Source organism: Dreissena polymorpha, chromosome 2, assembly GCF_020536995.1.
Source record: "Dreissena polymorpha isolate Duluth1 chromosome 2, UMN_Dpol_1.0, whole genome shotgun sequence".
Classification (NCBI taxonomy): Eukaryota; Metazoa; Mollusca; class Bivalvia; order Myida; family Dreissenidae; genus Dreissena; species Dreissena polymorpha.
Genome location: NC_068356.1, coordinates 40,543,292 through 40,557,537, shown reverse-complemented (window position 1 = coordinate 40,557,537; position 14,246 = coordinate 40,543,292). Strand labels below are relative to the sequence as shown.

The 14,246-nt window shown below is 36.9% G+C and overlaps 1 protein-coding gene across 5 annotated transcripts in view; it reads right to left on the bottom strand.

The window, feature by feature from the left end:
- LOC127866711 (protocadherin Fat 3-like) overlaps positions 1–14,128 on the bottom strand; it is an 86,306-nt gene extending 72,178 nt beyond the window's left edge. For 4 of the 5 annotated variants that reach the window (XM_052407453.1, XM_052407454.1, XM_052407455.1 and 1 more), the window contains exons 1-10: positions 13,989–14,128; positions 13,048–13,105; positions 12,468–12,485; positions 10,482–10,562; positions 9,089–9,240; positions 6,972–7,043; positions 6,260–6,349; positions 5,793–5,927; positions 4,668–4,811; positions 3,599–3,739 (exon numbers count right to left, since the gene is read on the bottom strand). In XM_052407453.1, coding sequence (XP_052263413.1) covers positions 3,599–3,739; positions 4,668–4,811; positions 5,793–5,927; positions 6,260–6,349; positions 6,972–7,043; positions 9,089–9,240; positions 10,482–10,562; positions 12,468–12,485; positions 13,048–13,084 — 870 coding nt within the window. In that variant the 5' untranslated portion in view covers positions 13,085–13,105; positions 13,989–14,128. The remainder of the gene's footprint in view (positions 1–3,598; positions 3,740–4,667; positions 4,812–5,792; positions 5,928–6,259; positions 6,350–6,971; positions 7,044–9,088; positions 9,241–10,481; positions 10,563–12,467; positions 12,486–13,047; positions 13,106–13,988) is intronic. The other variant, XM_052407457.1, reaches the window with a different exon arrangement.
- Positions 14,129–14,246: the final 118 nt, after the last annotated feature.

The window sequence follows — 14,246 nt, the reverse complement described above, 5'->3', positions numbered from 1 at the left end:
TTACGTTTTCGTAATATTTTTTTAACAGCTTTGTTTATAATACAGTATTGTTCACTTTTAAACGTGCTCACATATATTGAATACAAGAGATTAAATTGCAACCAAACCATGTCATTTCAAATCAAAAGTTTCGTTTTCAACAGCAGGCTCTTTCACCTGTCCTGTATAAGCCATAATCAATAACCATCTATTAACAATAGGTCATTTTGTATTGTGTAATTGTTGTGAATATTGCTTTTGTACTTTTCTGAAAATATAAATGCAGTTGTCTTAATCAGGCAAATGCCTTACATACATGTACTCGTATTGTTTGTTTCAGACCAGAAACTGAAGGGTATCTATGGTTTCAAATGTAATAATGATTTCTATGATAACTATGATTTTCAAAAGTAAACAATGATTTCCATAGTTGCTATGGTTTCCATGTTGTTTCAATGGTGTTGATGGTTTCCAATGTAAATAAGCCTTGCCCTGGGCAACCGGGCTTTATTGTATGTGCGTAAAGTGTCATCCCAGATACGCCCTGGGCAACCGGGCTTTATTGTATGTGTGTAAAGTGTCATCTCTAGATATGCCCTGGGCAACCGGGCTTTATTGTATGTGCGTAAAGTGTCATCCCAGATATGCCCTGGGCAACCGGGCTTTATTGTATGTGTGTAAAGTGTCATCCCAGATATGCCCTGGGCAACCGGGCTTTATTGTATGTGTGTAAAGTGTCATCCCAGATATGCCCTGGGCAACCGGGCTTATTGTATGTGTGTAAAGTGTCATCCCAGATATGCCCTGGGCAACCGGGCTTTATTGTATGTGTGTAAAGTGTCATCTCTAGATATGCCCTGGGCAACCGGGCTTTATTGTATGTGCGTAAAGTGTCATCCCAGATATGCCCTAGGCAACCGGGCTTTATTGTATGTGTGTAAAGTGTCATCCCAGATATGCCCTGGGCAACCGGGCTTTATTGTATGTGCGTAAAGTGTCATCCCAGATATGCCCTGGGCAACCGGGCTTTATTGTATGTGTGTAAAGTGTCATCTCTAGATATGCCCTGGGCAACCGGGCTTTATTGTATGTGCGTAAAGTGTCATCCCAGATATGCCCTAGGCAACCGGGCTTATTGTATGTGTGTAAAGTGTCATCCCAGATATGCCCTGGGCAACCGGGCTTTATTGTATGTGTGTAAAGTGTCATCTCTAGATATGCCCTGGGCAACCGGGCTTATTGTATGTGCGTAAAGTGTCATCCCAGATATCTGGGCTTTATTGTATGTGCATAAAGTGTCATCCCAGATATGCCCTGGGCAACCGGGCTTTATTGTATGTGTGTAAAGTGTCATCTCTAGATATGCCCTAGGCAACCGGGCTTTATTGTATGTGTGTAAAGTGTCATCTCTAGATATGCCCTGGGCAACCGGGCTTTATTGTATGTGCGTAAAGTGTCATCTCTAGATATGCCCTGGGCAACCGGGCTTTATTGTATGTGTGTAAAGTGTCATCTCTAGATATGCCCTAGGCAACCGGGCTTTATTGTATGTGTGTAAAGTGTCATCTCTAGATATGCCCTAGGCAACCGGGCTTTATTGTATGTGTGTAAAGTGTCATCTCTAGATATGCCCTGGGCAACCGGGCTTTATTGTATGTGTGTAAAGTGTCATCTCTAGATATGCCCTAGGCAACCGGGCTTTATTGTATGTGTGTAAAGTGTCATCTCTAGATATGCCCTAGGCAACCGGGCTTTATTGTATGTGTGTAAAGTGTCATCCCAGATATGCCCTGGGCAACCAGGCTTTATTGTATGTGCGTAAAGTGTCATCTCTAGATATGCCCTGGGCAACCGGGCTTTATTGTATGTGCGTAAAGTGTCATCTCTAGATATGCCCTGGGCAACCAGGCTTTATTGTATGTGTGTAAAGTGTCATCCCAGATATGCCCTGGGCAACCAGGCTTTATTGTATGTGTGTAAAGTGTCATCCCAGATATGCCCTGGGCAACCGGGCTTTATTGTATGTGTGTAAAGTGTCATCCCAGATATGCCCTGGGCAACCAGGCTTTATTGTATGTGCGTAAAGTGTCATCTCTAGATATGCCCTGGGCAACCGGGCTTTATTGTATGTGTGTAAAGTGTCATCTCTAGATATGCCCTGGGCAACCGGGCTTTATTGTATGTGCGTAAAGTGTCATCCCAGATATGCCCTGGGCAACCGGGCTTTATTGTATGTGTGTAAAGTGTCATCCCAGATATGCCCTGGGCAACCAGGCTTTATTGTATGTGTGTAAAGTGTCATCTCTAGATATGCCCTGGGCAACCGGGCTTTATTGTATGTGTGTAAAGTGTCATCCCAGATATGCCCTGGGCAACCGGGCTTTATTGTATGTGTGTAAAGTGTCATCTCTAGATATGCCCTGGGCAACCGGGCTTTATTGTATGTGTGTAAAGTGTCATCTCTAGATATGCCCTAGGCAACCAGGCTTTATTGTATGTGTGTAAAGTGTCATCCCAGATATGCCCTGGGCAACCGGGCTTTATTGTATGTGTGTAAAGTGTCATCCCAGATATGCCCTGGGCAACCGGGCTTTATTGTATGTGTGTAAAGTGTCATCCCAGATATGCCCTGGGCAACCAGGCTTTATTGTATGTGTGTAAAGTGTCATCTCTAGATATGCCCTGGGCAACCGGGCTTTATTGTATGTGTGTAAAGTGTCATCTCTAGATATGCCCTGGGCAACCGGGCTTTATTGTATGTGCGTAAAGTGTCATCCCAGATATGCCCTGGGCAACCGGGCTTTATTGTATGTGTGTAAAGTGTCATCCCAGATATGCCCTGGGCAACCGGGCTTTATTGTATGTGTGTAAAGTGTCATCTTTAGATATGCCCTGGGCAACCGGGCTTTATTGTATGTGTGTAAAGTGTCATCTCTAGATATGCCCTAGGCAACCGGGCTTATTGTATGTGCGTAAAGTGTCATCCCAGATATCTGGGCTTTATTGTATGTGCATAAAGTGTCATCCCAGATATCCGGGCTTTATTGTATGTGCGTAAAGTGTCATCCCAGATATCCGGGCTTTATTGTATGTGCGTAAAGTGTCATCCCAGATATCCGGGCTTTATTGTATGTACGTAAAGTGTCATCCCAGATATCCGGGCTTTATTGTATGTGCGTAAAGTGTCATCCCAGATATCCGGGCTTTATTGTATGTGCATAAAGTGTCATCCCAGATATCCGGACTTTATTGTATGTGCGTAAAGTGTCATCCCAGATATCCGGGCTTTTTTGTATGTGCGTAAAGTGTCATCCCAGATATCTGGACTTTATTGTATGTGCGTATAGTGTCATCCCAGATATCCGGGCTTTATTGTATGTGTGTGAAGTGTCATCCCAGATATGCCCTCTGAACAGGCTAATCAGGGACACTTCTTTCCACCAAGAATAGATTTTAATTAAGAAGAGAATTCGAAAATCCAAAAAATACGTTCAAGCGGAAAATGTCATCCCTGATTGGTCTATGCCACAGGCTAATCTAAGACAACACTTTACGCACATTCATTTAGCCCCATTTTCCCAGAGTGTGGCTCAAATATGGTTTCCAAGGTAACGCTTACCGGTTGCCGGGCTTCAGACATGGTGAAGGAGAGGGTGTTCTGATCAAAGATGGGTGGCATATTTTGGATGTCTTGGACCACCACAAGAACGTTACGCGTCTCCGAGATACGGGTATTCTCACTAGCACTCATTGGAGCATTCTGTTGAGATAGAAGAAAGATATTTAACCCTTTGCATGCTGGGAAATTTGTCGTCTGCTTAAATGTTGTCTGCTTAATTTCTAAAATTAGCATTTTCTTCAAAAAAAATTCAAAGAATACTATCAGAATAGCAAACAGTTTGGATCCTGATGAGACGCCACGTTCTGTGGCGTCTCATCTGGATCCAAACTGTTTGCAAAGGCCTTTAAAATTCGGTTCCCGCACTGAAAGGGTTAACATAATTTCAATATCAATCATATCATATTGAGTTTAATTTATTTATGTAAAAAATAAGCAAAAGCCTTCATTCTTTGGAGATTGTTCTAAAGATATATTGACATAATCTAAAAATTAAAGCAATTAATTAAAATCCATCAGAAAGTTGAGAAGTTAACAAAGAAGTGTTTTCGTGTGCAGTGGCAGACTAAGATTCTACTCAATCTGAGATAATTTTCTGTTTTCTTATGCTCTTTTATATTTACGGCTTTATATACATATAAAGCTTTATTAAGCATAAAACCATGTATCTGTTTCATATTTCTATATGAGATACATTTAAATTTCATGCACAACTTGTCAGACACTAATTAAAGTTTTGAACACTCTAAATGTGCTATTCTTGGCTTTAAAACTATTATAAATCTTATTCTCAGTTCAACCCCAAATATTACAAGACTTCTAATAAGTCAGTATTATACAAGACTCACATTTGACAAAATTTTACAAGACTTCTCATCGGTCAATATTATATTTCACGACTCTCATTGTAAATATTTTACTAGGTTTCTCATTGGTTAATATTATACAAGACTTCTCTTAGATTAATTTTGTATGTTGAGAATAGAGCAGAGTTTGATATTAATCATATTGATCAATGATCTGAGGGGGGTCGGGGGGTTGGGCTAAGAAATGTGCACTGGTCCCTTACAACTGCATTCAGGATGATTTTGAACGAGGTGATCCCTGTGTAGGTCAGTCTGGTTGCGGTGATGTTAAAATACCAGCGGCGATAGTCACTCTGTCCATTATAGGGGTGTGCTTGGAAGTTGAAGTACTTTCCATTAATGCAAGGCTGTGGAATAAACGAAAAAAAGAAATATGATTTTGGCATAATACATTGGAAACTGAATTGTTCATGATAAAAGCTTCAAATGTTCAAACTTTTTACACAAGGATGGATAGTAATGTCAAATGATTTCCAAAATCTGTTAGTCACTGGTTAACAAAATCAACAGAAGCGAGGCTCAAGAACGTCAGCGTGTTAAATCAATCAATGGAGCATTGGTCATAAACCAATCATTTTATTCATAAACCAGCAAATACCCATTTACTAACAATGACCAGGTTGTGTACAATTGTCTTCAATACAAAGTAGCCATAGCAATATAACATGGACTTTGTACTGTACTGACTGCCTGTCTGTAGCCAAAGCAATGTAACATTGACCTTGTACTGTACTGACTTCCTGCCTGTTGCCATAGCAATATATAATCGAACTTGAACAGTACTGACTTCCTTCCTACCTGTAGTCAAAGTTATATAACATGAAATTGTAATGTATTGACTTTCTGCCTGTAGCCATAGCAATATAATTTTAATATTTTACTGTACTGACTTTTTGCCTGTAGCCATAGCAATATAACCTTGACATTGAACTGTACAGACTTACTGATTGTTGCCATAGCAATATAACATTTACATTGTTCTGTAATGCCTTTCTGTCTGTAGCCATAGCAATATAACATTGACCTTGAACTGTACAGACTTCCTGCTTGTAGCCATAGTAATATAACATTGACCTTGTACTGGACCGACTTTCTGCCTGAAGCCATACCAATATAGCATTGACCATGCACTGTTCTGACTTCTTGCCTGTAGCCATAGCAATAGAACATTGACGGTAAACTATACTGACTTCCCTCTTGTAGCCATAGCAATAAAGCATTGACCTTGCACTGTGCTGAACTCTTGCATGAAGCCATAGTAATACAACATTGACCTTAAACTGAAGGACGTTCTGCCTGTAGCCAAAGCACAATAACAGTTTACTTACCTCTAAAATGTTACCGGGGGAGATCTCAATGGCGGTGCAGTTCGGGATAACATTGCTGTTGTCTACACCATCCCTGTCCTCCACAATGATTGGTGGATCAACTATCACCGCCATCGGCAATGGACCAGGGAGTACCTGCAAACATATATCAGTGTTTAACAGTACATTGCCATCGTCATTATAATCACCACCACCATTACTATAATCATTAGCAACAGGAACATTATGATCACACAATTAATAAATGCTGGAACACTTTTTGCGTCATGCTATTCAAGAATGGTGAAGAGGTATGTCTCCATTGGTCTGTGCATGTGTTCATATACCAAACAAATAATTATCATATGTGACCAGTCACTATTAGCAGGCGCATATGTAGACATATTTCTAGAATAAACCAATAGCCATACATTTTGTAGGCACATATCTTAAATTTCCATATAAAGGGACCAAAAAGCCACACCAACCTCGTTAATGCTAGCAGAGTAGGAGTCTCCAATCCACACTGGTGTGTTGTCATTGATATCATTAATGACCATTTTGGCTTCCACAACCACCTAAAACAATATAGAAGCAAAGACAAAACATGTAGAATCCACAGATTCCTTCAAATGAAAAAACAGTGAAATTTGATTCATGATCAAGTAAGACTGAATGCATAATTGGTAACAAACCTGATGAAATTTAACACTTGTCCAAACGAAGCTGAAATTATGCCCAGTTGCCGTGATTTTGAGTAGTAAATATCCCCATCCCAATCTAAAAACAAACCTACCACCCATATGTTTAACAAATCATACGAGCTGGAAAGATAGGCACTTAGTTGTGTAACTATTTAACACTGCATGGTAAAAATGATACCTTTTTTGTTTGTTTGATTGATTAGATCCATTATTTGCTGTTTTATCATAGAATTGAGTCTTGTCGTTGGAAAATTGAGCTTAATGCATGTGTGTAAAGTGTTATCCCCGATTAACCTTTGCAGATTGCAGTGATGACACTAGGATAAATTTTCGTTTAGAAGAGACTTTCTTACAACAAAAAATACCATAACAATATAGAGTGTTGTCTCTGATGACCCTAGTCCGGACTGCACATGCATTAAGCCCCCTTTTCCCAGAGCGCAGCTCAATTTTCACTACTGTATTCCGTATTGGACAAAAACAACGAGCCTGTTACCTTTCCATTAACGCTGGTACATGCTAGGGAAATGGTCTTCTCATTCTGTTGGTTCTTGTTGCTCACAAGAATCTGCAACATAAACAGAGAATGTAAATCTGCAACATTAACATAGAATGTAAATCTGTAACAATAACAGAGGATGTACATCTGCAACATAAACAGAGAATGTAAATCTGCAACATAAACAAAGGATGTAAATCAGCAACATAAACAGAGAATGTATATCTGCAAAATTAACAGAGGATGTAAATCTGCAAAATTAACAAAGAATGTAAATCTGCAACATTAACATTAAGGATGTAAATCTGCAACATTAATAGAGAATGTAAATCTGCAACATAAACATATGATGTAAATCTGCAACATTTACAGAGAATGTAAATCTGCAACATAAACAGAGAATGTAAATCTGCAACATAAACAGACAATGTAAATCTGCAACATAAACATAGGATGTAAATCTGCAACATTAACAGAGAATGTAAATCTGCAACATAAACATAGGATGTAAATCTGCAACATTAACAGAGAATGTAAATCTGCAACATAAACATAGGATGTAAATCTGCAACATTAACAGAGAATGTAAATCTGCAACATTAACAGAGGATGTAAATCTGCAACATAAACAGAGGATGTAAATCTGCATCATATACAGAGAATGTAAATCTGCAGCATTTACAGAGAATGTAAATCTGCAACATTGACAGAGAATGTAAATCTGGAACATTAACAGAGAATGTAAATCTGCAACATAAACAGAGAATGTAAATCTGCAACATAAACAGAGGATGTAAATCTGCATCATAAACAGAGAATGTAACTCTGCAACATTAACAGAGGATGTAAATCTGCAACATTAACAGAGAATGTAAATCTACAACATTAACAGAGAATGTAAATCTGCAACATTAACACTTACAGAGAATGTAACTCTGAAACATAAACAATCCTCAATCTGGGAAAACTGGGGTTAATGCATATGGGTAAAGTGTCATCCCAGGTTAGCCTGTGCAGTCTTTATAGGCTAAAAAGGGACAACATTTTATGGAAAGTTTCTTTTAAACAAACAGTTTAGTCGGAAAGTGTTATTGCGGATAAGCGTGCATTGACTGCACAGTCTAATCTGGTATGACACATAATTAAGTTTTAAAGCCTTCAATTACAAATCTAAGATGATGCTGAGCAGCAAAAAAACATAAAATCTGAACAGCCTGCAAGTAGTTCTGATTTTATGCTAATGCACATAGCTATTAACACTTTGCTTCTGAGTTGAAAAGGGTTAAGAGCTGTTAAATCATAACTGCAAGGGTCTGATAGAATTTGTTTTTACAATTTGTATCATCTCAACAGGCATTCCATTTTATTACACTCAAGCATTGATAAAATAGCGCTCTGCATAATAACACCAAGCTGTACTTCCGCTTTGTTCAAACCATTAAACACATGCAGTATCGTTATGTCATTTGAGTCATGTTCTGAGAAAACTGGGCTTAATGCATGTGCGTAAAGAGTCGTCCCAGATTAGCCTGTGCAGTCCGCACAGGCTAATCAGGGATGACACTTTCTGCCCAAATTGGATATTTGCTAAGAAGAGACTACATTTAAATGAAAAATACCATACAAGTGGAAAGTGTCTTCCATGATTAGCCTATGTGGACTGCACAGGCTAATCTAGAACTACACTTTACGAACATGCATTATGCCCAGTTTTCTCAGAACCTGACTCATTTTATTGTATTGAGCCTCGTGCTGGGAATACTGGGCTTAATGCCTTTGTGTAAAGTGTTGTCCAAGATGAGCCTGTGCAGTCAATTGACACTTTGCTGTTTCATGGATTTTTTAGTTTAAATGAAGTCTCCAATTTTTGCGGGAAGTCCCCGATTAGTTAAGACTGCACAGGCTAATCTGTGAAAACACTTTACGCACATGCATTAAGCCCAGTTTTCCCAGAAAAAGGCTTAATTGAATGACGTCATTTGATGTTTTCAATGTGTTTTCAGCCTATATTTGGCTTATATTAAATAAAAACGTGGTTGAGATTTTCCCACAAAAACATCAAATTATGATTTTATTCCTGTACAAAAAAGTATATATATTCCATATTTTCAGACCTCATAATCCAGTCCAGCTTTGACATAGACAGTCCCAAAATTGAAGTTATATGGCAAGAGCTCGATGAAGTTCACGCCCTCTTCTATGGTGATACGGGTATCATTATTGGGAGTAGCCGGATCATAACAGTTGATCATACCAAGCGCATATCCTGAAAATATATGGTTTTGTGGATTATCAGTATAACAACATAACTATGGTTTATGTAAAGCATAATATTTTTTATAATGGCTTATGTTAAGCATAATATTGTTATATAATGGCTTATGTAAAGCATAAAATTGTTTTATAATGGCTTATGTAAAGCAAAATATTGTTTTATAATGGCTTATGTAAAGCATAATATTGTTTTATAATTGCTTATGTAAAGCATAATATTGTTTTATAATGGCTTATGTAAAGCATAATGTTGTTTTATAATGGCTTATGCAAAGCATTATTTTGTTTTATAATGGCTTATGTAAAGCATAATATTGTTTTATAATGGCTTATGTAAAGCATAATATTGTTTTATAATGGCTTATGTAAAGCATAATATTGTTTTATAATGGCTTATATTGTTTTATAATGGCTTATGTAAAGCATAATATTGTTTTATAATGGCTTATGTAAAGCATAATATTGTTTTATAATGGCTTATGTAAAGCATAATATTGTTTTATAATGGCTAATGTAAAGCATAATATTGTTTTATAATGGCTTATGTAAAGCATAATATTGTTTTATAATGGCTTATGTAAAGCATAATATTGTTTTATAATGATTTATGTAAAGCATAATATATTTTCAAATGGTTTATGTAAAGCATAAAATTGGTTTATAATGGTTTATGTAAAGCATAATATTGTTGTATAATGGTTTATGTAAAGCATAATATTGTTTTATGATGGTTTATGTAAAGCATAATATTGTTTTATTATGGCTTATGTAAAGCATAATATTGTTTTATAATGGCTTATGTAAAGCATAATATTGTTTTATAATGACTTATGTAAAGCATATTTTTGTTTTTATAAAATTTTGAATGCTGAATATTTCTATAAAATGAAGTCAACAAACATGGTTTATATTTTTTACAATGTTCTATTTCTTTGGGATATATTTCTGTCTTCAGCAAAATACCAAGCATACAGACATATATTGGAACAATAAAATATGAATACTGTCTGAATAAATTACTGAAACAGAATGTGTAAACAACCGTCAAACTCTCAGTTAGGAGCTACACTGTCCACTATAAAGTCTTACAAAATTTTGGAATCTCATTAAAGGCAGGGTGGCTCCTGACCAGATCAGAATGCACAGTCTGGCTGCAGGCTGATCTGGAGCTGGGCTGGCCACATATGGCATAAGACCCAATTTTGCATGACAAGGCTCATATTTAACGCTTACTCGCATTTTCTTCTCTGATCCCGTTCTTAAGCTTCTCAATAAGATTATTTGCCTCTGCATCGTTGAAGCTTGGAACCGCTCCTGCAAACCACCATGAACATCAGGACTTCATAAACACAATATTATATACCCGGTATTGTATATATAAAAGAAGAACAATAGCTAGTGTGTGTGGCATTTGTTTGAAATTAGTAAGTTTTTTTAAATTAAAATATATTAAAATATATAAAGATTTCTGTCAATCTATTATAAAATTTATAAAAACAATAAATGTTATAGATATATTGCTTAAGTGGCTAAATGGAAACAGACCCTATACTAACTTCTTTATTACACAGAAAAATTATTTTTATCTAATATATTGTCTCTAAACAAAATAGCTTATGAGAAACATTTCATTTCACTTAAGAACAATATGCAGTTTGATAACAGAATGATCCTGTCAAACTCTTAAATTACAATGATGATGATGATTACACCATTTTTCTCAGTACAGGTAGTTGTAGACTAGGGGTCATAATCACAAGTGTGTTTTATTTTGTTCTTATTACAATCTTCCATCAATAACACAATTTTTTTTGGAAAGTTTGAAGATCTTCTATCGTGAAACATAAAGGTTATTTGCAATTTTGCATTACAACCCACTTTGTAAAGAAATTTGCTCAATACGACATGATCTCATATTAAAAAAGCCACAAATACTGTTTGTATTTTGTATTAATAGCAAATAAGATACCTCTTAACAGGTTTATCTGCATCTATTAGCATAAATGACAATAATCATATGCATATAGATATTTGAAAAACTAAACAAAAGAGGATATAATGATTAAATATAAAAAACTAGAAATGGCGCGGCAGAGGCCGACGCGTATCCCCACGCCGCATGTTTGACCCAAGGGCGCCCCAGGGTTGATCATGGGGCCATGCATAGTTGAGATTGACTGTATTGTCATAAGAGAAGTTCAGTATCAATTAGAAGTGAATGGGTGTAAAAATAAAGAAGTTATAGTAAAAGGCAATTTTGGGAGGGTGTGGCCTATGTGGGCGGGGTGCCCCAGGGTTGGTAATGGGGCCATGCATAGTTGAGATTGACCGTATTGTCATAAGAGAGGTTCAGTATCAATTTGAAGTGAATCAGTGTATTAATGAAGAAATTATAGTAAAAGGCAATTTTGGGCGGGTGTGGTCTATGTGGGCGTGGCGCCCCAGGGTTGGCAACGGGGCCATGCATAGTTGAGTTTGACCGTTTTGTCATAAGAGAGGTTCAGTATCAATTTGAAGTGAATCAGTGTAGAAATGAAGAAGTTAATGTAAAATAACCTAAATTTTTTTTATAGTAAATGGATTTTTTTGGTGGGTGTGGCCTATGTGGGCGGGCGCCCCAGGGTTGGGATTGGGGCCATGCATAGTTGAGATTGACCCTAATGTCATAACAAAAGTTCAGTATCAATTTGAAGTGAATCCGTGTAGAAATGAAAAAATTATAGTAAATGGAAATTTTTGGTGGGTGTGGCCTATGTGGGCGGGGCGCCCCAGGGTTGGGAATGGGGCCATGCATGGTTGAGATTGACCGTATTGTCATAGGTGAGGTCCAGTATCAATTTGAAGTGAATCGGTGTAGAAATAAAGAAGTAAATGTAAAATAACCTAAAAAAATGAGTGATAATTTCTGACGCGGCCCCACCCCAACCCCTATAACTTTTGACCCAGGGGTCAGATCAAAATTCCAAATAGTGCACCGTCGCACATATGCTCATAGCTACCATGTGTGTAAATTTCAAGGTTCTAGTGCTTTTAGTGTAGGAGGAGATAGTGGCCAGGACGGACGGACGGACAGACGGACGGACAGACGGACGGACGGACGGACGGACGGCGGAGATCACCACAATATCCCCACCTTTTTTTCAAAAAGCGTGGGGATAACAATTATTCTTAGTACTAAACACAAATAATGCAAATAATAGTTTTCATGCTGAAACTTACCAATATTACTGAGCTGAGCTGTAAAAGTATAAAAAAAATAACAACAGGTGAATAAAAACAAACTATAGCAATCAATTGAAATGTTTATAGTGTCTGTTGAAATAAATTTAAATGAAACTTCATTTTACTTACATTAGAGTGAATAATTAAAGATAAATAACATCAATGTTTATCCTTATCTATACACAACTGTCAGCGAAATTCCACTTTATACTGGTATATTTTACATTAGGGATAATTATCAAAGCATGATCATACACGTATACATGTATACTAATTCACAAAGTTCACAACCTAGCAAAAATATAAATCAGGAATTGAATATTAAAAGTAGCATTCAACTCACCGTTGTCACCACAGGTACTCCTTAAAAGTACGCAAGGTACGTACTCTTAAGTATACTAAAATGTACCCTGGGTACAGAAAAATACCCCTAAAGGCACCCGGTCATACTGCAGGGAGCTTGTAAGTGCATTTTCCATACCCATACTTTATAGAATACTTAAAGAGTACCCTTGGTACTTTAGGTAGCACCTGAGTGACAATCATCAATCAGGCTATATATAGCAACATAGCTTACCCAGCAGCAGCAGCAAACACAGACTCAGCCTTTCCATGTATGACTGATGGGTTGCAGACTGGAACAACAATTTAACCATCATGTCAAGGCGATGATGTGTCACTTTTAACAAACGGGACAGCATAGCTGCACATTAAAGGGGCCGTTTCACAGATTTTGGCATTTTTTTGAAGTTTGTCATTAAATGCTTTATATTGATAAATGAACACATTGGATCTTAAAAACTCCAGTAAAATATCAAGAATAACATTAAGAAAAGGAAAAAAAAGTAGCCGGTACCAGGGCTCAATCATTGACCCCCGGAGTCCTGGAGTAAGTCTGAAGTAAAAACGCATTAGCCCTCTAGGCTATTCCGCCGGGTATACACAGGTTCAGTATTTTATACCTTATATAAGCAATCTTCACAGTTTCGTAAAATTTAAACGACAACAACAGAACTCTCCAAATTATTCAATCGTTTCGCGTTGCAACACTTTATAATTTTTAGGTTTTCAAATCGTCAAAAGATCCATATAATGGCTATATTGGACTATGGTAAATGTTCAGTAATACTGTTTCCTCACAAATATCATAACTAAAACGAAAATTTGCGAATCTGAAACAACTTTTTTCAATTTTGCTAATTTACCAAACCCTGAAAAGATCCCTTTAATGAAAAATATGTTTAATGTTTCCAGCACATACCAAGGTTGATTTAAATATACTGCATCTTCTGCTTAATTCGATTTTATTACATAAATGTTGTTCTGTGTTTCCTTCGATCTTTCGCTTTTTAGTAATATATACAGTTGTTAACTGTGAGCCATGCTCATTTAAGTCATTAACACAATAACTCAACTTTAAAAAAATGGGATGTATGAATGCTGTAGTACAATTTTATAAGTAAGTTTATATAAGATTATTAATGGATTTATAATAAATTAAGTAACACAAAACCGTACCTTGAAATTAAAGTGTGTAATTAATCACACAGCGATGCGAAAATTAATAACAAAACATCACTCCTCTGAAAATTCTATTCCCACCCGTATACACAATATACACATGTAGGAAAACCTGTTCTGCAAGTCGTAAAAATAGCGCGCCAGTCAAACGGAACCATCGCCTTCCCTCATGTATATTTACCTGTGAAATCTTACCGATTATTTTAAAACGAAATAAGAAATTCCAAATCAAACAAATATCATGGATTTTAAAAA